The 23,203-nt window shown below is 39.0% G+C and overlaps 1 protein-coding gene across 5 annotated transcripts in view; it reads right to left on the bottom strand.

The window, feature by feature from the left end:
- The window catches only part of CCPG1 (cell cycle progression 1), a 30,182-nt gene extending 8,124 nt beyond the window's left edge, over positions 1–22,058 (bottom strand). For 2 of the 5 annotated variants that reach the window (XM_056345131.1, XM_056345126.1), the window contains exons 1-8: positions 21,940–22,058; positions 17,423–17,494; positions 12,205–12,319; positions 11,316–11,395; positions 10,925–11,132; positions 6,511–6,765; positions 2,897–3,018; positions 424–1,820 (exon numbers count right to left, since the gene is read on the bottom strand). In XM_056345131.1, the coding sequence (XP_056201106.1) occupies positions 424–1,820; positions 2,897–3,018; positions 6,511–6,765; positions 10,925–11,132; positions 11,316–11,395; positions 12,205–12,319; positions 17,423–17,482 (2,237 nt within the window). In that variant the 5' untranslated portion in view covers positions 17,483–17,494; positions 21,940–22,058. Of the gene's footprint in view, positions 1–423; positions 1,821–2,896; positions 3,019–6,510; positions 6,766–10,924; positions 11,133–11,315; positions 11,396–12,204; positions 12,320–17,422; positions 17,495–17,819; positions 18,211–21,379; positions 21,532–21,551; positions 21,813–21,939 lie in introns of those variants that run through there. The other 3 variants (XM_056345127.1, XM_056345128.1, XM_056345129.1) reach the window with 3 other exon arrangements.
- Positions 22,059–23,203: the final 1,145 nt, after the last annotated feature.

Below are 23,203 nucleotides of genomic sequence, written 5' to 3'. Positions count from 1 at the left end.
CCCCAAGCCCACCTCATTCAGGGAGAGATGACAAGGAAGTCCTAGTTAATGCTTCTTCTGAGACAGTTATTCATTCCATCAGATAGGCCATCATAGCTGTTTAGTCTAAAGTACACCTGCTTGCAGTTACACCATTTTCTAAAGAACTCAGTAGAAATGGCATGCTGTGTACTGTGGATCTGTAGTACCTCCCAAACTAACATCTCACACACACAAAATTTATATATAAGGTACTACAGAACCACTGTATGCAACGCAATCTAGTATTTCCATTGAGTCCTTCAAAAGCCTTCTAGCATATATGTAATTCTATATACAGTAAGAGACACACACTAGAGGACCACCTACTGGAACAAGGACACTAGGTGACTTCACAAAGACTACTACATTGTGTTAACAAGTTCAGGAAACATGAAAACAAACCTGGGTCCATACTGGGGTGAATTATCATAATGAAAGTAGTATCTATAGACGTATTTGTCCAAATCTTCAAAAACCTTTTCATTATTATTTTGGTATTCCTTCATATCTTCCAGGTAATCCTTGACATCGTTAACAAAATCAGTGAACAGCATCTGGTCATGTATAAATAGCCCGTTATGAAAAAACTTATTGATGAAATTTTCTAGTTCTCTCCAGTGATGAAAGTTATGTACAACTTGTTGCAAATACGTTTTCATTAGCCGATTAAATTCATCCACCCTGATAGGATCTGATACCCTATTAAAGAGACTAACGAACTCTTGATGAGCACATTCAAAAATACCAGAGCAGCCCTTTAGGACAAACTGATGTTTTCTATTACACAAAGGGTTGTTGAGACACTTCTGTGAATCTGTATCTTTTTCAAATGTTGTGAACTGATGTTTTCTTCCATCTTTGAATTCTTTTGGCATGTGAGGTCCCCTGTAATGCATGTGCTTCAGATTCTCATAAGCGTTATGTTCTCGGTAAAAAGTCCGAGCTTTCTTGTTTGCCTCTTGTCTTTTATCATTCGACTTCCTCTCTTTTTCATCAAAGATGTTTTTTGTGGTATCTTTGAAGTGTCTGAATGTAGACTTTACAGAATCAGAGAATTTTTTCAGGTTTTCTTTCACTGCTTCTTTAGCCTGCTTAATCTTTTCTTTATGGTGTCTTACAAACTCTTTAGTGGAATTTTTCATAGCATCAAAAGTTTCCTTAACTGAACCAAAAAATGATTCCTTTGATTTCTTTTTAGTTTTACTTTGCCCTTTAGCACCTTTCTTTTGTCCTTTTTCATTCAGTTCTTGTTTTTCAGTTTGGTCTTTCGCTTCAACATACAGCTTCTCCCATAAGTCAGAGCGTTGCTGCTCAAAGTTTAGCTTTTTTTCAAGTTCTACTAGCCTTCCTCGCAGAGTTTCTATTTCTTGATTTTCTCTTAATGTATCATCATCATTGTCAGGTGTTTGATGCGAACTTAACTGTTCCAGTTCTTTTTTCAGAGCTTCTGTAATATGACGTTCTTTGTCCAGTTCTCTCCTTAACATCTGTGCCTCTGCAAAGAGCGTTTCCTTTTGCCGAAGAAAGTTGTGGTTTCTTTGCTTTTCCTCTTCCAAATGTTCCCTTAGTTTCTGATTTTCCATTACAATAGAATCAGTGCTAGTACCTTTATCTTCCAAGTTTCTAATTTGTTGTCTTAGCTTCCTTAATTCTTCCTGGAGTGAGGCTAAAGCTTTTTCTTCCTTCTCTAGAGATTCTCTTAAGTGCTGATTTTCTGCCGCAAGACTTTTTTTTTGAGATTCAAAGGATTTCTTCTCGACCTCGGAAGTCAAACACATGGCAAGATCCCCCTTGAGCGACTAACACAAACAAAAAGAAAATGAGGAAAAATACTACCATTAGAATTGTTACAATTTCAGCTAGAAAGATGGCAAGTAAACTCTTGGCTACCTCTGCTTGTCATTTTGGATGCAGTGACACATGTTGCAGCAAGATGCAAAAATAGAGCTACTTTGTTTATCTCAGATACACACACAAACACTATCGTGGCAACAATGATCATGTGAGAGGCTCCCCCTTCCAACCAGGGGTCATCACCCCTCCCTTCTATTTGTTAACTAACTGAAGGACTGCAAATTGGGTACATGGATTGTAACATCTTAAAAGGAAATGAAAATCTGCATGTTTGCTGTTGATTTATGTTCAGCAAACTGGGTTTATGGATTACAAAACCAAGTACGTTAGCAGAAGCAAGGGCATTCAACAGTTGGGGCAGAAATTCAGGAACTGATTTTGAACTAAACTTGTTGCTGAAAATACGTGTTCATGTAACTACATCCAGACACAAAAGGATCTCCCCAGTATCTTGGCATTCTTGGCAAACTCTAGAACTAAACATATTAAGTTATGTATAAATGCTGCTACCAGCAACATAAAACTAAAAAAAAACCCAAAAAACAAAAACAAAAGACACACACAAAGCACTCCCTAACCTTCCCTCTGAAGGATCTAACAGTAAAAAACTAAAAGTATTTTAAAAATTAATAAATGTCGACAGTTTAGAACACAAATTCACAAAACCCGTAGCTCCAGCCTGTAATAGGTTTTAACCAGCATGTTCTGCTTCAGTTGCCTCCATAAATGACAACCTGGCATTATGTCACAGGGAAAGAGACAGCCTCTGTGTCCAGGTAACTCCTAGACTACACATGTGAAAACCAGTATGTTTAAACACATTCCAAACACATTCCAACAGCAAATTTGATCAAAATACAATTTTTTTGTCATTTTCCTTTCTCCTGAATTCTTGACATTCTCAGAAAGAACTTACTAAGGAAAAGTGTAATGGATTTGTGTGATAAATTAATTTCACTTTGTGTAAGTTACACATGTAATGACAGAACAACCCAATGGTTCCATCTCAACTCACACCTACCCCCGCCTTAGGATGCACTTTATCCCCTTGCTCTTGTTGGCACTGGTAAAGGTCATCTTTCAGATCTTTTAATTCACGTGTCTTTGTCACCAGCTGCTGACGTTTCTGGATCTGTATTGTACCTACAAAGATAAAAAACCTTTCTTTTGATAGTCTTGACTTAGACGAAGTAGTTAGAGGAACAGACGTACCTAAACATCACCTTCATTTTCTCTGCAAATTCAAAAGCATTCTTACCTTGCAATTTTTGCCCCGAGCTTATTAGTAACTGTTTAGCTTAAAGATTTTAAAACCAGATTGTTACATACGAATTCTGTTTCTTCCAACAATAAACAATTTCTCAGACCTAAAAATTCTCTTATTACATTGTCTTTTATTTGATGATAACAAATGAAAGGATTTTGGAACACTACGTAGAGATAAGTTAGATAAAAACCAACAGAAGTTACACAGGAAAGGGTGTGTGTGACTGTCATTTTCAGTAACATGCAAGCCAACCAGTATCACAGGGAGACCATTAGTCCATGCATTATCCATTTCAGAACTACAACTTCTACTGTTAAGTTACATGAATAAGAGGGTACTAGCACAGTATTTAAGCTTTCATGCAGAAACACAATTATTACACACTGCTCACAAGGCAGCAACTACTTGCAGGCCCTATCTCATCATTCTTACCCATGAGTGAAGGCTGAAGAGTAAGCAAATATCCTATCTTCCGATTATCAGGCAAAGGCTGAGACATACTATTTTTCTGAAAGGAGTATTTTCGTTGTACCATCCACCAATTTCTTCAGTCAAGTAAAACTTCTTTACTGGTACTTCCCTACCTATACACATTCTCTAAATCCAAACACTGATGTAGTTTTTATTTCTTCACTTTTAAGATTCTCTTGACTTGATTCTACAGTAGATGGCAACAGCAACTTTTAGGTATCTGCTTCCAAACCAATGCAGCATATGCAAAGTTCTATTTCTGTATTTAAACTGTATTAAAGGCTGTGGGGGGGGGCGGGGGGCGCTTATTATTAAAGAGGAGAGAAGAAATTCTATATATACTATTACAACTGAGGAATTTTTTGTGCTCTCTTAATTTCTATTTAATTTATTGCCAAGTATGAACTTAAAAACAGTGCTCTACTAAACCTCAATAGTTGTTCAGCACTCACTGGAAGCATAGATCCTTGCGTAAGTGAATTTGTGTATACTGACAGTAAATTTGGTTTTCATATTTATGCTTTACAGATACACTTGAAGAAGTCCACTGATCCTAGGAACCTGAAGACTGTATCTGAAAAATCATTTAGTGTAAAGGGTTCACGTTAAGAGGAACATGAATTACAGAAAAACACTTAAAACTCTGTTTCTGTCCTTATCAAGAATCCTAATTTAGATACAGTAAGCTATAATGACATTTAACAACACAGAAAAGGTAGCAAAGACCCTGAAAATGTATGTAATGAGGTACTATTCCTCAGTAATTGGTTTGTATTTCCAGCTGGTACTCTTAACTCACAGTATCCTTCAGATTCTTTATGAATCCATCTAAACCCCTAGCACTACAGCAATATTCACTTTTGCAGGTTCTGGTTGAAGAAAAAAATTAAATACCTAAAATGTCCATAAGAAGCATTCTTCTGACAAGGGCTTACTGACTTTAGCTTGTCCAGTTACCTATTTCCTGGAAAGCTTCTCCTCTTTCACATCTCCTCCCTAGACTATCATAAAGCCAGCTAACTCTGTTTAATACTGATTAGGAAACAGTAATTGATTAAAACCTAATCCTAGTTGCTTTCTACATCTTTAGAAGTCTTAAAGGAGTCCTGGAGCTCTACCTAAAGGGAAAACACTATTGTGATACTGACACATATGATAAAAAAAACAAAAAACTGCACACACACACCCCCCACATAATTTCATAAAAAGTAACCCCTTCCAATCCTCTTACATGACAATTAGCCTAGCATTAAAAAAAATGCTGGGGAATACATTGATTCCAACCTGAAGCACAAAACCACAAAGTAGTCCTCCAGGGAGAAGGACTTTTCTCTTTTGAAGTTCATGTTTAAAAAAACCAAACAGAAAACAGGAAGATGGAAAGCAGGGTTTGATTTCCTTTCTAGTGGTAGAAACATTAGTTATCACATAACCGCAAAGAACTTTCACTTGAAGAAGCAAAACCCAAAGCCACACAGAGCTGCCTTCTTTCTGCTGGGAATGTTGTCATCACTGTCACCAGCGATGACAATTCCTGTTTAGAAGTACCTCAATGAATGAACAAGTCAGAGTGAATCCCTTAATATAGATATGGCTCTTGAGTATATTTCCAAAAGGTAGTTCTCATCCATAGATCTCAAAGTTCTTTAAAAGGACAGTATTTACCACTAACCTCAATTTAAACACAGTAAAATGATTGACAGAACTGAAACCTCAAGTTAACACCCCAAAGCACTACCAAAGACTGGTCTAGTCACCGCGCTGCTCTCTGCTGCTTGCACGCCAATACACACCAGTTAGTTTTTACACCAGCTAGCAACTGTTAAATTTTAAAACTACTAAATTAGTCATTCCTATAATCCCACATACACTAGTAATTCTTAAGACCCAATTTATTTATTTTTTGAAATTTAAGTATGCATACATATATGGATGTGTGATAGCACAATTTCAGAAGTAAATATGAATGCAAGCACAGCATCCAGAATACACCACTCATAACTCTTACCTTCAGGTTTACCTAAGAACAAAAAAAAATACTAGGGTCAAATGAAAATTAGTATAAATCTCAAAATATATGTCAAAATTTAGACCTCTAACAATCAGATGAAAATCAAATCCAATTAGAATCATATTCCTAGTCTCAAACTCAATCGCCAAGTCTTCTTATGAAAGCACATTTTCATATAAAAATAAAATTACTCAGGAAAAGTTACTACTAAAAATAAATGCCCTCTATCATTTTCATCATAATACATGTATCTTAGAAGATCAGGACTGCACTAAGTAGATTTTGATCTGCAGTGAGTTCTGCTGTTAAATGTAGTAACAATCTGTGTAATGCTTAACTTTAGGCAACGCATTAACACAGAAAAATTGCTGCTGTCCTTGATTTCTTAAGCCACTCTGGAACTGCAAGGACAACTACAGTGTATTTTTCTCCACCAGAAAGAGGAAAATATTGATACTATGAACTCCTGTAAAAAGTGTGCCTTGCTTTTCTATTTACCAAATAAGCACATATGGGATAAAAACCTGAAATAACTCTCTGAATGCTGTTGAGAATGGTAAGCACTACCACAAATGTATTTTAAAAAAAAAAAAAAAAAAAGATGGGAAAATCGAAGGGTACACACTGCATTACGAGAACAACAAGAAATTTTTATCTGGAAGGACAATCAAAATTTAATTTCTTTTTATTTACTTTAAGATTAAAGTAGTGTATATTAAACAACTGCACTGCCGAAAGGCCTCTTTGTATTATCCATACATTAGCAGTTGCTTTTTCTCATTTTTAAGTTTAGATTGTTAGCAGAGAACAAGAAAAAAAATCAGTCATGATAAAACGGTGGTTGTTACAGAAGACCTTGATTCAATGTCTTTTTCTACAAACTCACCATAGAAGTGTCCAAAGCCCATGCTGATGGCAATCACCAAAGCCAGTATGATGCACCTGTTAAGGCCACTGCTGAACTGGCGTTTGTGCTGCTCTTCTCTGGGAGGTTCAGGCTCGGGTTCAGCCGGTGATCCACCCTCAGCCTCGGAGCTAGAGATGAGCCTCTTCTTAGCCCGACGTTTCCGTACTGTGGGACTGGACTGATTGCTAGTTTCATCACTGCTTGATTCATCGTTGCTAGCCTGAGATGGAAAAACTGAAAACCAGCATAGAACAGGCTTTAAAATGTATTAATTTTTGCTTTAAAAAAAAAAAGCAGAGTACCAAAATCCATCATATTTATGCAAAACGTATTTGGCACTTGTCTTAGAGAACATTAACAAAAATTCTCAATGTAATAGTTTATGCTGGCCATCATGCTCAATCTCCGAAGTTAAAAATTTGTTTCTTAAAAGGAATTGAATCAAGAAATCAGCAAAAAAAAGTGTATGGCACTTCCGCCATACCTCATCATTCCTTCATTAGAAAGTGTTTCTCTTTCAGACAATCCTGCCTCTTAAAACATCTACATGTACTGACTCCAAATTCTTGTGAAGCAGAAAGGTTAAGAATTCAGTTTTTCTTCTCTTACAGATATTGAGACTGAACTATTTAATAATACAAGAGCAACATAAAGGCTTGCTAAAAGCAACCCTGCTACAAGACAGACATGGTTCTATTATATTCTCTCAAAAAACTTCATTCTGTGACTTCCATAAAGCTGCAGACAGAATTTTAATAAAGTTCCATCAATGTAGGTATTATAAATATCCAAATCTTTGCATTGCAAATTTATTTAAATACGTATAATTTTGTTTACTTTTAGCATCTACCATATACTACCTATTAACATCTTAACCCACTTTTCAAAAAAGCTTTTTTCAACAACTACTGCGCAGGAGAAGAACCAACTACTCAGGTGCTTCTGTGTTTGTCCTTCCCTAACACTCTGAATCCAAAATGCTTCTATTACCTGACTGATGCTTTGGAAGATTGAAATGGCCAAGATTTGAGGTAAGAACAAATTCTACCCATAAAAAATAGCATTTTTGTAAAATGGTATTTATGATACCACTTGTATGTTCATGTTTCTTTGGCCCAAAAGTCATATATTCTAACTGGGAAAGTAACATCAGGGCTGTAATTGCTTGTTGCTATTAGTGGTAAATGCTTGCTGCATACACTGGAAATAAATGTGTACAATCCAGCATGTAAGTAACGATTATTTAATCTCCTTCCTTTGAAAGCATCGTTTTCCAGTGTAAGGCAATATCAAGGGTGAGCAGCATCAGGGTGAAAAAGCAGCTTTCAAGTATGTTCACGTACCTAATTCACATGCCTGAAATAGATTTAATGTGATCAATGAAGCCTCTAGCACATGACAAAGTGTTCCTGCTCGGACACTAAATCTGATGCCTGCAATTACACAATGCTAATGCCCCTTCTAGAAATACGGTTGTTCATTCTCATACCAGAGATCATCACTCAAACGTGAAAGTATAAATACAGTTACTGGCCTTGAATGTTTCACAACCAAAAATAGTTTGAGCGAAGCCACGCACACGTCGCTGAACAGACAAGAATGCCAAGCAGTGCTAGCCATTGTCTATAAAAAGCGTTACCAATTAAGATTCTTCATTTAAAGCAAATTCCAACTTAACAGAATTGATTGCATCAACCCCAGGAAAGATTACCAATTAGTATCTGGAATACATGTCTAATTTCTGACTCCACGGACAAGCATCACGTCAGACAATGAAAGGTAACTTCCCCTCTTACTAAAAAACAAATCCATTTGAGTCAATTAGTCAAACCAGACTGACCAAGCAGACATTGCAATAAAGACAAATCACTTCAACCACGACTTGACATGCAGATTAGTAAATGAATTCATATAGCTTGGCAAAAAAGGACACTATTTTAGAATCAGTCATTTAAGCAGATGCATACTTTCCCAAATACAAGCATTCAGAAATTAAGTCAGGACAGAGGTATTTTCACTAAATTGCAGAGGTCAGACATTATAAAGGATTATACCAGACATATGTAAGACAGGTGTTATTACGGTTTATTTGGGGTTTTTTTAGGGTTTTTTCAACAACCAAAAGAAGCTTACGCATGTGGAATACAAAAGTGATTAAGGAACAAGCTGCTTCTAGACAAATGGGGAACTCTTTGATATACACCGGACAGCAAAGAATAGGAAAGGGAAAAAAAACAGACAATCAGAAAGCAAAGAGAAAAAAAGCTGTAAGACACTTAACAGCCATTTATAAGCACTTACTGGCAAGTTGTCAACAGTATTACACTTTCAGGCAGCTTACAGCTGCCTTACAGCTGCTGTAAGAATTCAGTACAAAGCTGTACTCTGAACAATTATTCACAGGATAAAAAGGAGTACAAGTGAAACAAAGCATGACCACAATAGCAGTCCAAAATTCTAATTTCTGCTATGATTTGGAAGTGTCAGGTCTACACTAGAAAACTAGGGGAAGTAGCAATGTCGATTAAGAATACGGTTTTCTTTGATGTTTCTGCATAGGTACGACTCAAGCCTAGATGAGGTTTAGCTCAGTACATGAGCGCTTCTGCTAGTTCACTTCATTCATGAAGCAATATTAAAAACATTTCTGTTTACGCAGTGAAGACAGCCCAAAACAGGAATTGGTCTGCAAGTAGAAGTGGCAGAAAAATCCTTGTAAGATGTTTTAGTATCTACATTAGCAAAATCTGAAGCTCTTCATTTTCCAGCACAACAGAAAACTGAACAGGAAATGGATAGCAAAGATCTCCACTGCCAAAAAGTGGCATGAAAGTTTTGACAGCTAAAACTTTGGCATTTAAAATAAATGCAGAAGTACCCCAGACATCTTCTGTACTACTTGGTCAATCAAATGCACACCACTAAAGACCAGGCTGAAATCAGCTTAAGTTAGAAGGAAGACATTCTTTTTGCCAGTCACACATGAATCTGGAATCCAACAAGAACCATTCATTTAAATGGCCAAGCATACACATTAAAATGTATTACAAAGCTTACTGATGCCCATTCCAAATTTACATGTAAGCTTACCATATTTCAAAAAAGCAAATAAAACACTGACAGCTTAGCAAAATTCCTCAGCGAGGACTGGCTGTCAGCTTCTGTTTGGAATATTGCTACTATACAATCAAGACAGATTGTTACTGATAATTTTAAGAACACTCCATGCAATCCATAAGCAATCAGCTTTACAGAAGCTGATCAAATTTAATCACACCACCTTGGAAAGGAAGACTGTGAGACACATGCTCTTTCACCTCATTTCCCCATCCCCTTACACAACCAGGAATCTTCCTCAGCTTCTCCAGCCAACTGACTTTTGTGTACAAAAACATAGGGGGGGGAAAAAAAAGCACTTTTAGAACTCAGCCCTAAAACAAAACTGAAAATCAACTAAATTTTACATTAAAAATCAAGCCATCCAGAAGACTTAGAGAAGGCAACATCTTCGTTACAAATCATCACTAGTCATGATCAGATGCTAAGCTGTCATCTTCAGATTCCAATGGATACTACACAGATACATGAACATTTAATGCCGCTTTATTCTAACACTAAGATAAACCAGTATTTTAAGAAAAAACTCTTGCAATAAACTTAGTTTGAAAAGTAAAAATCACCAACACGGAAGTGTTATAGAGAATAAAGAGAAAAGATAACAAATAAGCAGCCAAAAAAAAATTAAAAGGAAGACCAGAGAACTAGAGAAGAATAACACAACAGGGAAAGTTTTTTGTTTCAGTTTGTTGGGGTTGGGTTTTTTTGTTTTGTTTTTAATTGGCCAAATATTCATATCCTTCCACCTGAATATCACTCATTCCGTATTTCTGCCAAGTACTGGGAGTATCTTAAAACACCCAAATATATATATTCTAACATAGCTATGAAAGTAAGCACAAGTTTTTGTACTCATGCTGCTATTAGTCCTCATGGTCCCAAAAAGTCAATTCTCTCCCAGTTGCTGGTTACTTACGCCAACTCTATAAAATCCCAAAACATTGTAGGTTTTGTCTTGGCAATTATTCTATGCACTGAAAGTAATTTTAATTCTCAAAAATATGCTAGAAATTTACTACTTCTTATTTAGAATAGTGAATACACAATGGGAGAGAACACTTTCAAACAAGAAGACTGAAGACATATTTGGACAAATTTTCGAGTTAGGGCAACTGGAGTTGTCCTAGAGACAGCAAATACTTGGACATGTATTGAACAAGACCAATTTTTTCCCCTCTCCACACAAAGAAGGTTCCCTAAACAAAGGTTTTCTGGTTTTGGCTTTTTTTCCCTAGTGACATTTTTGCAGAGTTGCTCAGTAATTTATTGCTCTTACCAGTTTCTATATGGGAAAATGCATACTGACTGCTCGAGGAGGAACCCATATTAAAATCCTCTGAACTTGGAGCTTCTTCACCATCAGCAGGAGCTTCCTCGTGACTTTGAGTTTCTTCTAGTTTTGGAGTTTCAAGTGTAACAATGTCAGAATCATCACTAATAGTTCCAATACAGGACCCGTCATCAGGGGTTTTTCTTTTCTTTCTCTAAGGAAATGGACAATGTAAAATTTACTCAGATACATACAAAATGAAGTCATTTTTAAAAATAGCAAGAACTCAATGCTTCAAAAAAAGGAAAAAATCTGTATATTTCAACGCTTTCACAACATTGCTTAGCATTGTCAGATGGGGCTCATAGATGCTTCTGTATAATATAACATAATTTACCTCTGGAACTGTCTGAGTTTCCTCAGAAGCAGAGAGAGTATTATCTACTACTGGTGTCTCTTCATCATTGTTGCACTGAGCTGTGTAAATTAAAAGAGGACAGAACAAACATGGCATTAAAGCCAGTAAACACAAACTATGTCCATTCCCATATAATATTAAAATATGTAAAATTGTAACAGATTTCTGTTGTCTACTCATATCAGGGAAGGTTTTCTAAAATATCCCTCTAACAAACATCAGAACCTAATTTGCCATTATGTAATGCAACGTTTTGAAGGATATTTAAATTCAAATGCTCATTCTGGCCATAATGCAAGTAACCTGTAAACGAAAAGCACAGTCAGATAAAAACCAACCAAACATGGCCAAGTTCAAATTTAGTCAACTGCACACTGAAGCTGTCACATCTGTATTCTCATACTGAGTAATAAATTTAGCAATTAAAGTAAGTGGAAGGATCTTCATTATGTTAATATGCACCAGGCTTACACTTCCAAATCAAGAAATGCTAACAGTGCCACAATGTAATTTTTTAGGTGTAAAAGCATTGATGGTCCCTTCCAAATTACTCTTACTTGACCTAATGATGTTAAGGAATACTTCTTTTTTCAACAGCACCTCTATAAACTATCTCCAGCAACACCAGTGCATACTATTCTGGAGCACATCTAAGGTATTGACAAAATAAAAGACATACTGCTGATTTCAACTATTTCAAGAAAAAATACTTTTATGAAGTCAATGACTGAATATTTTCTGTAACACTGATGAAGCAAGTACTTTGACAGAGGCCTACATAGTATACAAACTTTATTAAAAATATTCATGTTGTGCTAATGCTACAACAGATACTTACCTGTTTTATGGAACTGCTCCTCTGTCTTACCTTGCAAATCAATTGGTTGCTCCTCTTCTTGCAAAGAAACATATTCTTCCGAAACAAACTCGTGGTTATCATTTGTGCTTCCATTTTCTGAAATCACTGTCTCTATGTCAGAACCCTGGAGTTTAAGAGTTTTAAACAGACATCACAGTTATTGGGGTTTCCATCCGTAAAGCAGAAAGAAAGGGTTACAAAGAAAACAGAAATTAAGACAAAAACAGAAGAGAACAATAACCTTTAAAATGGATTAAGATTTTAAGCAAAGAAAAGCAAGATCAAACCCAAGTAATCAGGTAATTACCTAGAGGGTAACAACTGTTACTGTTTAGTACTTATGATCACGATTGAAAAAAGGCAGAGGACGGCAATTCGGGGCAGAGGGGAGGGTGCAATTTAGGCATCAGTTAACAACTATGCTAAGTATTTAAAATTACAATTTTCTATTAGCTTCAATAGACCTATTTATAAATATAATACAGAGAAACAGAGGAGGTTGTCAAATGAGTTTGAATATGGGATCTAGTTCTTGCACACATGTCCATGAATTGTTTGTAAATACACACACTCTCCCCAAAGAGGAGCTTCCAAGAGTACCACCATGAACCCTGGGAAGTACTACTACTACAAGCAAACTTGAATGGCTGATTTAATAGTAGTACATCTCTGACACCAGGAAAACAAGTATTTACACAGTCTCTAAATTGAATTTCTTTAATCCAGAGAGAAGCCTTAGCTATCAGTCAGCTGCCAGTCAGCAACAACCTCAGAGCAAATCAGACGCTGAAGATAAACACTTGGGACACTGCGGGGCACTAAAGTCGAGCAATAGAGTTGACAGCTCTACGTTTTAAATCTTCATATTGTAATCTTTGTTTAAAAGAACTGATGGAATACAACATTATTAGAGAACCAGAAACATGCAAAACCTTAACTGAAAAATACTAAGTCACTCCGATCCATAAATAACTTGAGCTGTTTTTGTAAACAGAGATAGTTATTTTTGCAACAGCAGGTGTGAAATTACAGTAGTAGTAATACTTCCAGATCAGTTTCCCTAGATGCCTCATTTCAGGGCTCAAGCAAACATGCATGCTTTCATTTTTAAGAGGAGACTGTACTTCAGGAAGATTAGACACCTCAGAAAGAGTTGCTTAAGCTATATTCTACAATCACATTACAAAGTTCTGTTCCTTTTTAAAAGGCTGCAAAAATTACCTGCTTTAGCAATTTGACAGTTGGCAGGGTTTTTTTCTTTTGACTATAAAAGTATCACAATTTTAGTCTCAAATGTATTGCAGAAATTCACTACTCCTAAGTAACATATTGAAATCTGAGTGAAATCTCAGGAATGAAAATATAAAACTCTTTGGGGGGGGTTGCATGGTTGGGTTTTATAGGCAGGTACATAGATTTATTCTGTGACAATTGTCCTCTGTTTTAATAGAACCATTACTTCTGTTTCTTAAGCTGTGAAGAAGAAAGAGAGCAAAGAGTAACAAAAATTCAGGTTGCCCAGGCTGCAAAACAAGACAAACATCAGGAATATAGCTGAAAACAGGTTGAAGTTTTAACTAAAATACCAAATGCAGCATGCACAGCTGTCAGCTCTCTGCAACCACAACCCAGCCCACTGCCATCTCCGGCCCCTCTTAACTCAGGGCCTTTGTAAATGACGAAACAAATCCAGAAACTGATTCTGTTGTGTCATCATCTATGCAGGTCGCCATAATACATGAGAAAGTACTACTGCAGTATTCCAAATCTGCCTAATCCTTAGCTCTATCCCTTTCCTGATTATCCAGATCATTTCCCTGAATTACACAGTAGTCTGCATGTCACCCCCTCCCTGGGTAACGAGTGTGTGAAGGGTATCTCGCTGTCCCATTCATTCCACCTTCTTCATACTCAGATTCAAAGCTGTCTTGCCAGGAGAATGCCCACAATGGAAGCTCTTAAACAAAAGTTTTTTCCCATCCTGAGCAGAATTATTTTATTTCTTTTAATTAGGGAAGAATAACTGGGAACACCAAATCTCTACACCACAGAAATCTCTTCTGCTTTGGCTAGACAAACCCCTGCCCTCCAATAACCTTGTGTTACGTTAACTTATTTAGACTGCATAATTTTTTTTCAGTTACAGTATAAAATAACCATCCCAAGTATGAAAACAGTCTGCAATTCACAGCTGAATAAGCCAACTGTTGCAGCCAGCTCCTAAATCCTTCCACTTTGAAGTCTGTAAAGTCCAGCAAACTGTGTGCTCCTGTATCCCACCTGGCCTTGAGGACTGGAGCGAGTTTACTGCTTCTCCCTTAGTGACAGGATTCCCAACCTGCCATCCAACCCAAAAGGAAAAGAAGTTTTAATCATCTCTTAAATGCCACCTTGCTGCCCACAGAAATGTAACCACGGCCCAGTATTTATAAGCTACAAACCACATCTCTTGCGCTTTTGAAACTGGACTGTACCTTGAAGACTTCAGTACAATCAGAAGCTTGCCTTTCAAATTACCCAGATTTTCATTATAATCCACAAATAGGAGAGCATGCAGTGAAGGACAAACAGCTGATCACTACCCATGATCTCTTCCCATTTTTTCCTGTTTTCCTCCTATGAATGAAACATCTCAAATATCGTTCCTCAAAAACGTTCTGGGGCAGGCAACAAGAAAATATAGCCAGGCAATATGTAAGTGTCATTCCAGGAAAACAGTTAACCCATTTGCTCTGAGGATTCTGTCTCAATAACCTGCTCAGTTTACAAGACAACGCTAAATAACTAAAAAAACCCACAAACCCACAACAAAACAAAACAACCTCAAACCATACTACACCCACACATCAGCCAAGATCTGGAGAGATAAAAAAATCCTGAGGACTAAAGGAAAAAAGCATCCCGGAGGTCCACACCAATAGGCAGAGCCTCCGAGCAACTTAAGCCTGTGCTGTTCACTGCCAGGGGAAAGTAAGATCAAACATTAACCTTACCTAACTTCAAGCATCTACACCTGAGCAAATTGCTGAAGGCACCTTTACAATCAATACAGTCAGTGGAATCAAGACAGCAAATCATTTGATCAAATAAGTGTTGACCTTAGCATAAGAATTACCGCTCTCCAGACTTCCATTGATTGTATTGATTTAATCTATACAATGCAAACTTAGAAACTATGAGAGATTCAGAAGCCTACCCTGTAGACACCTAGGCAGCAACAAAGCCCATCCCAACAGACCTTTCATCGCTTGACTTTTTTTCTTTTGTCTCCAGCTTTTTTCTACTAGGAATTAAAATTTACTCATGTCTTAATGAAGTTACTGTCACTTTATACAACTAGTCAATCAGAAGACAGGAAACACAAACACACAAACCAGGGCTACACAAACGTAATAGTGACTTTACAACTACCTATACCCCAAGACTTGAACAAAGAATGAAGGAATTCCAGCATTTTATCCCAAATAAAAGTATTCCTAACAAACGAAACTATAGCAGAGATCAAAAGATGAACAGAAACACAACTGAAGTCATACATATTTAATAGAGCTCCACACAGCAACTGAAAAGGGCTTCAAAGGCAACAAATATTTTGAATGAAGAACAGCTTTTTTTCCTTGCACACAGTCTCTTGGCTTTTTCCACCTGCTGCCACACAATCTACCATTACAACTTCCTTACAGAATAATTAGATTGCTTTTATGTATTTCCTTATGGAAAATACCTCTTCAATGACAGTTTGCCTAATAGAAAAAAAAAATCTCTTAGTTGCTGCCACTAACTCAGTCCTGCACTGCCACAGGAATTCCTCCTCCACAAGGTGCCAACATCCAGGTTATTTCTACACATTTCATGCCCTGTGCTCTCCTGTCTGAAAAATAGGGCCAAGGAAACCCAGAATTCCAACATGAATTGCAAAGAACTCATACTAAAAGCTCCTGCGTGTCCCTGGAAAACACAAAAGAAAGTCACTTCAAAATTCTCACCCATGTCCAAGCCTCTCAGCCTTCAAGCACAAGTACAGCAAGCTCTCACGTATCACAGAAATGGCTACAATTCTCATTCCTGACCTTACAGTACAGATGTAAGGAGAGCTGCCCTGCTCTCCCATCACCTTCATTTCCCAATAAACCTAGTCAAATGTTGGCACTTCTTTGCTCACTATAGCTTCCCCAATTTGAGGCAAGAAAGCCTAGGAAAAATTCAGCATCTTAAGTATGGAATATATAACTACATACTCTCTGTAACGTAACCCTTCCCAAGGATTCCCAACCAGTCTTTGCAAAACCTGTTTTTGGAGATCCCAGACCCTCCAAACTCCCCCCGTATCTTTCCTTTTCAACGCAGAATTCCGCACAAATGAAAGTGCTTTAAGTCATACAAATAAGACCCAATAGATGCATGTGCATCTTTCTCCAAACAGCCTATGCATCCATACACCAGGCGAGGAATTACAGAAGATTAGAGGCAGCATCTCTCACAGACGTCTTTATGGCAGCCCTCAACCTCCTGAGCTCAGAAGCTCAATTCAAAGACAGAGCCTATTCCAGCCTGGAACAAAAGCAGTCAGTTATGTACAAACTGTAGCATTTGCATAAGCCTTGAAAATGCCTTCTTCTAATATTCCAGTCATCGACTATAAACTTGCCTCTATCCTATTTTTTCGCAATAAAAAAGAAAGAATGTAAGGACAGTGGGCTGTTCCTAAGCAGTAACTGTTGAAGCTAGGATCAGACACATTAGTGGTAGAAAAGTCCTGGAGAAATCATGGAATCAATGGAATCATTCCCTTCTGCATGAGGTATTTTTCCTGCCCATTATTCCCAACAATTTTTTTTTTTTTTGGAGGGGGGGGGTGCGGGCCGGGGCACAGGAATTGAAAGGAAAAGAAGAAATATATTAGCAACAACAGACAAATTACATAGAATGTCAATGTCTTCAGGGAAGACAGAACAGAGGGGAGCATCTCACTAGCTTTCTGGCAGTTCTTCAAACTAAAACCTTTGTAGAAAAAAATTATTCTTTTAAATAACAAAACTTATATCAGTTATAGCAAAGGATACACACCTTTATAAAGAAAAAAAACTGTAAAACTAAATCTCTCCTCTATATTCCCTGTTGATATGCAAGATCTATGCAACACAAGAACTACAAAGTTGAAATAATATTTTACTGTATATGGCTAGTCTTAAACCTGACAGAACTTTATTAATTTGAAATTGCGTACCTCATGATTGATGACAGTCCAGCCACAAGATGAGTCACTGTCACTGGAGTTTTCAGACATTTTCAAAGCACACTGCAAGCAAAAGTAGATTCTTTTAACACGCAAGATATGTAACTTCACCGTTCTTGAAAAAAAACAAACAAAGCAAGCAGACTAATCCAAATCATGACATTAAAGAACACTACACTAACTCACAAACTATTATTCTGGAATTAAAAAAAAAAAAGAATAAAATATTAGAAAGAAAATATATTATTTTGTACATATTCCCTATTATCTTTTTTATACTTGGAGCAAATAAGGTTTTGCTAGGTACACACCTATTTCAACCAGTCAAAAAGCTCCTTACACTAGCTAAAAACACACACAAGGCTAGCCAATAAATCAATAATCAAACCTAAAATATTCTGTAGCACCATGTTTAAGACATTTTCAGTAGATAAAGTCTTCTCTGCCTCGTTACATGCACAGGAACTACAGTTGATTCAAGAACAACACCGTGGGTTTTTTGAGAAGACACAAGTTAGGATCTTTTGGAACTAATTCTCTCTTCAACTGCTAGGCAAAACACCGGTTCATATTTCTTTGACTCCTTTCAAGTGCTCTCAAATATACTGATTCTGAAGAACACTGAGAGAGTACCTGGAGAGTACAAAAACAGAACAAAAAACCCTGAAGTACAAATTTTACTTCTTACAATACCACTGGATTACTTTGGTTGCTATTTTCAGGAAACAGTCTGCTTGCTGCAGTTGCCTGTTTATTTTTTCTCCTGTACGAAGAATACAGAGTATTCATTATTGTTACACACTCAGATTATTTTTTTTAAGTTCTTATGTAACAGAAAAACTAAGAAGAAATTTAATCCATTTCTTTTTTCCTTAAAATGAAACTATATCAAGTTGTTAAATAAAATTTACTATAGGATTTATCTTGGGGGTAAAAACAAAAAAATCCCCCAAATAGAACAATGTCCAATCAATTGTGTTGAGTTTTGCATCCAATGTAATAAAACAGCAAAAGAAACCATGGATCAATGAAGCTTCTATAAAACAACAATTACGCTGACAATGCAGAGAGTTCTGAGAACTTCAGACAGCTGCTTTATTTCCCACCCTTAGTTACCTCAGGTGCTTTCTCTGTGTTCTTACTGATTTGTTTAAATTTATTTACTCTCTATTATCCACCCTGTCTTTACTCCCAGTTTGTTAACACAGAAAATACACACACCCCTTGAATTAGAACATCTGAAGATAGCAGTGTGGCTATTAATTTGCACAACAAAACACAAAACTTCCGATTCCATTTAAAGTTACTTACAAAATACAGTAAACATTCGTCTCATATCTCAGCATTATAGTACTTATCCTATGTTTTGCTAATACAACACTTCCTCATTGACTTCAACTAACATATTTGGGGGTTCCTCTCTGAAAAATGCAATGATGACAATCACAACCACAGTTTATAAAGCAAAAATATTCACAATCAATCAACTTAGGTATCAAACTTTGAGAGAAACTGGATTTCCATTTATTATAAAGCCATATATATACATATATATATAAAAATATGGTTGGCATTTTCCTTCAGATCTTTTTATTCATTCATTAGTGCTTTCCCTGGAATCTCAGCTAGGGGACATCAGGGTTGGGAGGCGTATATGTGTTGTTTTGGGTTGTTTGTGGGCTTTTTTAAAATCATACTGTATGCAATCATCAACATTTTGTTTAAATCATTATCTTTTTGAAATCATACTACTTCAATCATCAAAACAACAAATGCCCAAATGGCAAAGACTGTGTTCCAGCGTTCTCATGAGACATAACATCTGCTTGCTGTCATTAAATTTTGAATTTGATCAGGCACTCAGCAACAGCATTCCTTTAGAGGAAGGTAACTCCCGGCACTAGAACTTGCCACCTATCGGAAACATCACTGGCTATGTTGCAAGAACTGTACTAGTGATCTGAAATTATCTTTTAAGAAGTCTTTTCAGCATAAAAACATTCCCCATTTAATTATTCTACAGTTCAGTGAATAAAGCGATCGTAAAAGTACAAAATTTATTGTCACTGAAAACCAAGCCTTTTGCGTAACCATAAAAAATAGTTTGGGGCAAATACAGTGCAGGCAGCTACTCAGTCCTTACTAGAGTCTGATCTCCGCTGTGGAAGAGATTCAGGCTGTGGTTTCAGAATTACAGCAATTCAAGTTTTAGTGCATCTCAGTGCTAGATGAAAAACAATGAAATCACCTAATGCAAACCCTTTAATAGGATTCTGCACCTCCCCCCCAAAAAAAAACCCAAAAAACACCAAACCAACAACAACCAAAAAATAAAACACCCTAATGAAAATCTCTTGATACAAGTGCATTTACAAGTTTTGAAAGGGCAAGACTTAAGAGCAGATTCTGCACTGGACATTATAACATCTGTCTTCCTCTAGCTCACTCAGCACTTCATCTTTGGCCCTGTCTAACAACTTAAATGCTATCCTGTCCTCCCTCTCCATCCAAATCACAGACTGACAGGTGACTGAGCACTGCACAAAACCAATTCTACTGAACACAAAACCGCGGCTTCAGGCTCCACAAATCATTAAACATCTGTCTTCCCAAACAAAAGCTTCAGGACCTAACTACGTGGGTATCGACATAAACAAAAAATATTAAAAAAACCAAACAACAGAGGAACAGGCAGACAATAATCATTTTCTATTACTTGCTGGCTTTGATAAATGGTCTCGAGTTAAAAGTTATTTATCTTGTGTTCAATCAGAATATTATACTAATACTGCATATATAACTGCATACAGGTGATCAATCTCCAAAACAGAAAAGTTTTTAATATCAAGAAAAAGAATGGAATAGTAAATAGCAATCACAAAATCATTGAGGTTTATGGATAGAACTGCTAAATTTATCAAAATTATGATAGATAACATGGCATCAGACTGAAGGGCATCTCTAGGGTCACTATATTCCTACAAGCACATTCAGCAAACGTATATACATGTGTAAAACAGTTATCAAAAGTAAAGCATTTTATTAATTATAATTAATTACATCTAAAAGAGCAAAACAGCCTAAAAAGCTTTAATAGAAAAATACCTAGGTAAAGTGTTCCTAAACCATCAAGCTAAACACCATATTCCTGTAAAAGATCAATAACATATACACAGTCATAACTAAATCTGAGGTCAAATCCGGTCCCTTAACTGAAATACAGATTAATGTGAGCCCAATGGCTAAACCGACCTACTCACAGTATCCTCACCAGCTGGTATTGTCCACCACCAAACGACAGAGACCCACTAAGAACCAGTGACTTTTCCTACCAGCCCAAAGGTGCTGGATAAGTTGGCACCATCTTCCTGAATGGAAGCTATTTTTAAAAAGTAGCTTTGAGCAGCAATTGAACAGACATGAAGCCTGCAAACTTCTTAATAAATCAAAACAATGCTAATGGATGCTAGTCCAGTAACATCTGGGATAAGTGGAGGATACAGCACAGTATTCAGCATCTCCTGTATGTCAGGTGAAGCCAAAAGATTGAAAAACAGAAAAACTGGCCCATCCACACAACTTCACCGGTTTGGCTTCTCACTAGGTATCAGCATTGCCACCATTTTTCAAAAGAAAGTTACAGTTTAAGTTCTTCTGTGCTTCAGTTTCAATGCAAACTGACTGTAGGCCCACAAACGCCCTACACTCAGTGACAGCGCCTTTTAAATTTCTATTGAGATAAAATAAACACCGTTACATGAGGAATTCAACCCCTGTGTACTGTGGAGGGGCATCAGAGCTGTGAACTCCTTTCCGAACCTTCCTGAAACACCAGCCAGAAGCACAAGGTGCAAACGCTTATGGCCATATGCATTGCTGATAACGTAATCCCGAGTTACCCAACGAGGTACTACATCCTATTTATCCACTGCAAAGCAGAATAAATACCAGTCTCGGAGTAACCACGGCAGTCTGAAGAAACCCCGAAGTTTTTCCATCTTGGAAGAGGATTCCCTGGACTAAACCCCCCGGTAAGCACTGGCAAGGATGAGCAACAAGGCACCGGCAGAGACGGGTGATCTCAGCGCCTGCTGCGCCGTCGTTCCAGCTAAAAACTCACAGTTCTGCAGCAGCTGCTTTGCTGCACGGCAGACACAGCGCCCGGTTACAGCCGTACGATACTGCAGGGGGTGCCGCGCGTTTGTTATCGCTGCCCAGCGGCACCAGCGCTCCCCAAAGTACCGTTCTTCGTGACCGTATGTCGCAGCCCACCAGGGCTGTGCCTCCCAGCCCGGCAGACGCGGGGTCCCGGGGCTCCCCCGCCGCCCCCTTGCATCAGCCGCGGCCGGTGCAGGTGATGCGCGAACAGGGAGTGGGCGAGCGCCAGCGTCCGGGGCCGGCACGGGGCCAGCGCCGCCCGCCCCGCAGCGCCCGGTCACCCGCCCCCGCGCCCCGCCGCGGGCAGCCCCCGCGCACCCCGGCCGCCCCCTCGCCCCCCCGCCGTCCACCTGAGCGCGGCCCCCGGCGGGGCCCGGCGCAGACGAGGGGCCGCCGGCTGCCGCCGCCAGTGACGCCGTCAAAAACAACCCCGGCCCGCCCGCGCCGGCGCCTGCGCAGGCGGCCGCGCCCCGCGGCACCCTGGCCAGCGTAGTCCAGCGCCGCCCGCCGCCTACAGCGCCCGGCGCGCCCCGCGCCCCGGCCCGCCCGCTGCTGCGGCAGCGCCGCGCCGCCGAGGTCGGGCCCGCCCGGCCGCCGCGGCACCCGGCAGGGCCTCGCCCGGGCCGTCAGGGCGCTGACGCGAGAAAACACAGTGAAAACCCTCAAACTGCCTGCACAGGTATCGGGAGCCATCGGCAGGCGGGCAGGGGCCGCGCTGCCTGGGGAGAAGGGCTGGGGCTCGGCCCGCTCGGCGCCTCGGGGGGCAGTCGGTGCAGATGGAGGTGAGCCCCACAGGAATGTCAGTCAGCCTTCCGACAAGGACCTGCTAACCGCTAACAGAAAAACTGCGGAAGTGATAAGGCTCGAGGACACTAGGATAAACTTAAGTGCGGTAGTGGGAGATCACGACCTCCTACTCCAGTGGCCCCCTCGAAGAGAGTGCATCCCCCGCGCGGGCAGCATGCCCGGTGATTGTAAAGTGAGCTGTACCTTTAAATTGAAGCGAGAAAGCAACTAACCAATAATTAGTTAGTAGGTGTAGACTTTGGGCAGAGCCAGCCAACTTCACTGTATAAATACATATTGTGAGTACAGCTAGGCGTGCAAGTTCGGAGGAGCGACCCCCCTTGCACCCGGCATCGCAATAAACACACCTGCTTTGTAACTTACCCTGAGTTACGGAGTTTCATTCCGCAGGTCAGAGCCCTGGGCAGGCCCTTGGGGAGGGAGCTCAGAGGCACCTGCAGCACCAGCACGGGGGGGTACCTGAAGATGCAGCCCCAGGACAACCAGCTGTGAAGGGACAACCAGCTGTTACACACAAATAACCTTCATACTAAGGGAAAGAAAAAGCAAGAAAAAAACCCACAAAACACAACAAAACCAACGTCCCACCAAAGAACACCTCAACCCACAAAAAAAAGCGCGGTGTATGGACGAGAAGTAGCTGATCCCTCTAGTATTGGACTGGTGGAAAAACTCAGATGATTGTGAATTAATTAATTTGAAGTGTCCTGACAGCACGGGCTTGGAATCAGCTGCCTGTGGCTGCGCTGCTTCAGGAGAAGCTGGCCTTGCCCGAGAGCCGCTTGCCAGCAGGGGCAAGGCGGTGGC

Source organism: Falco biarmicus, chromosome 7 (genome assembly GCF_023638135.1).
Source record: "Falco biarmicus isolate bFalBia1 chromosome 7, bFalBia1.pri, whole genome shotgun sequence".
Lineage (NCBI taxonomy): Eukaryota > Metazoa > Chordata > Aves > Falconiformes > Falconidae > Falco > Falco biarmicus.
Note: the sequence above shows the minus strand (reverse complement) of the source record. Positions and strands in the feature narration are given on the sequence as shown.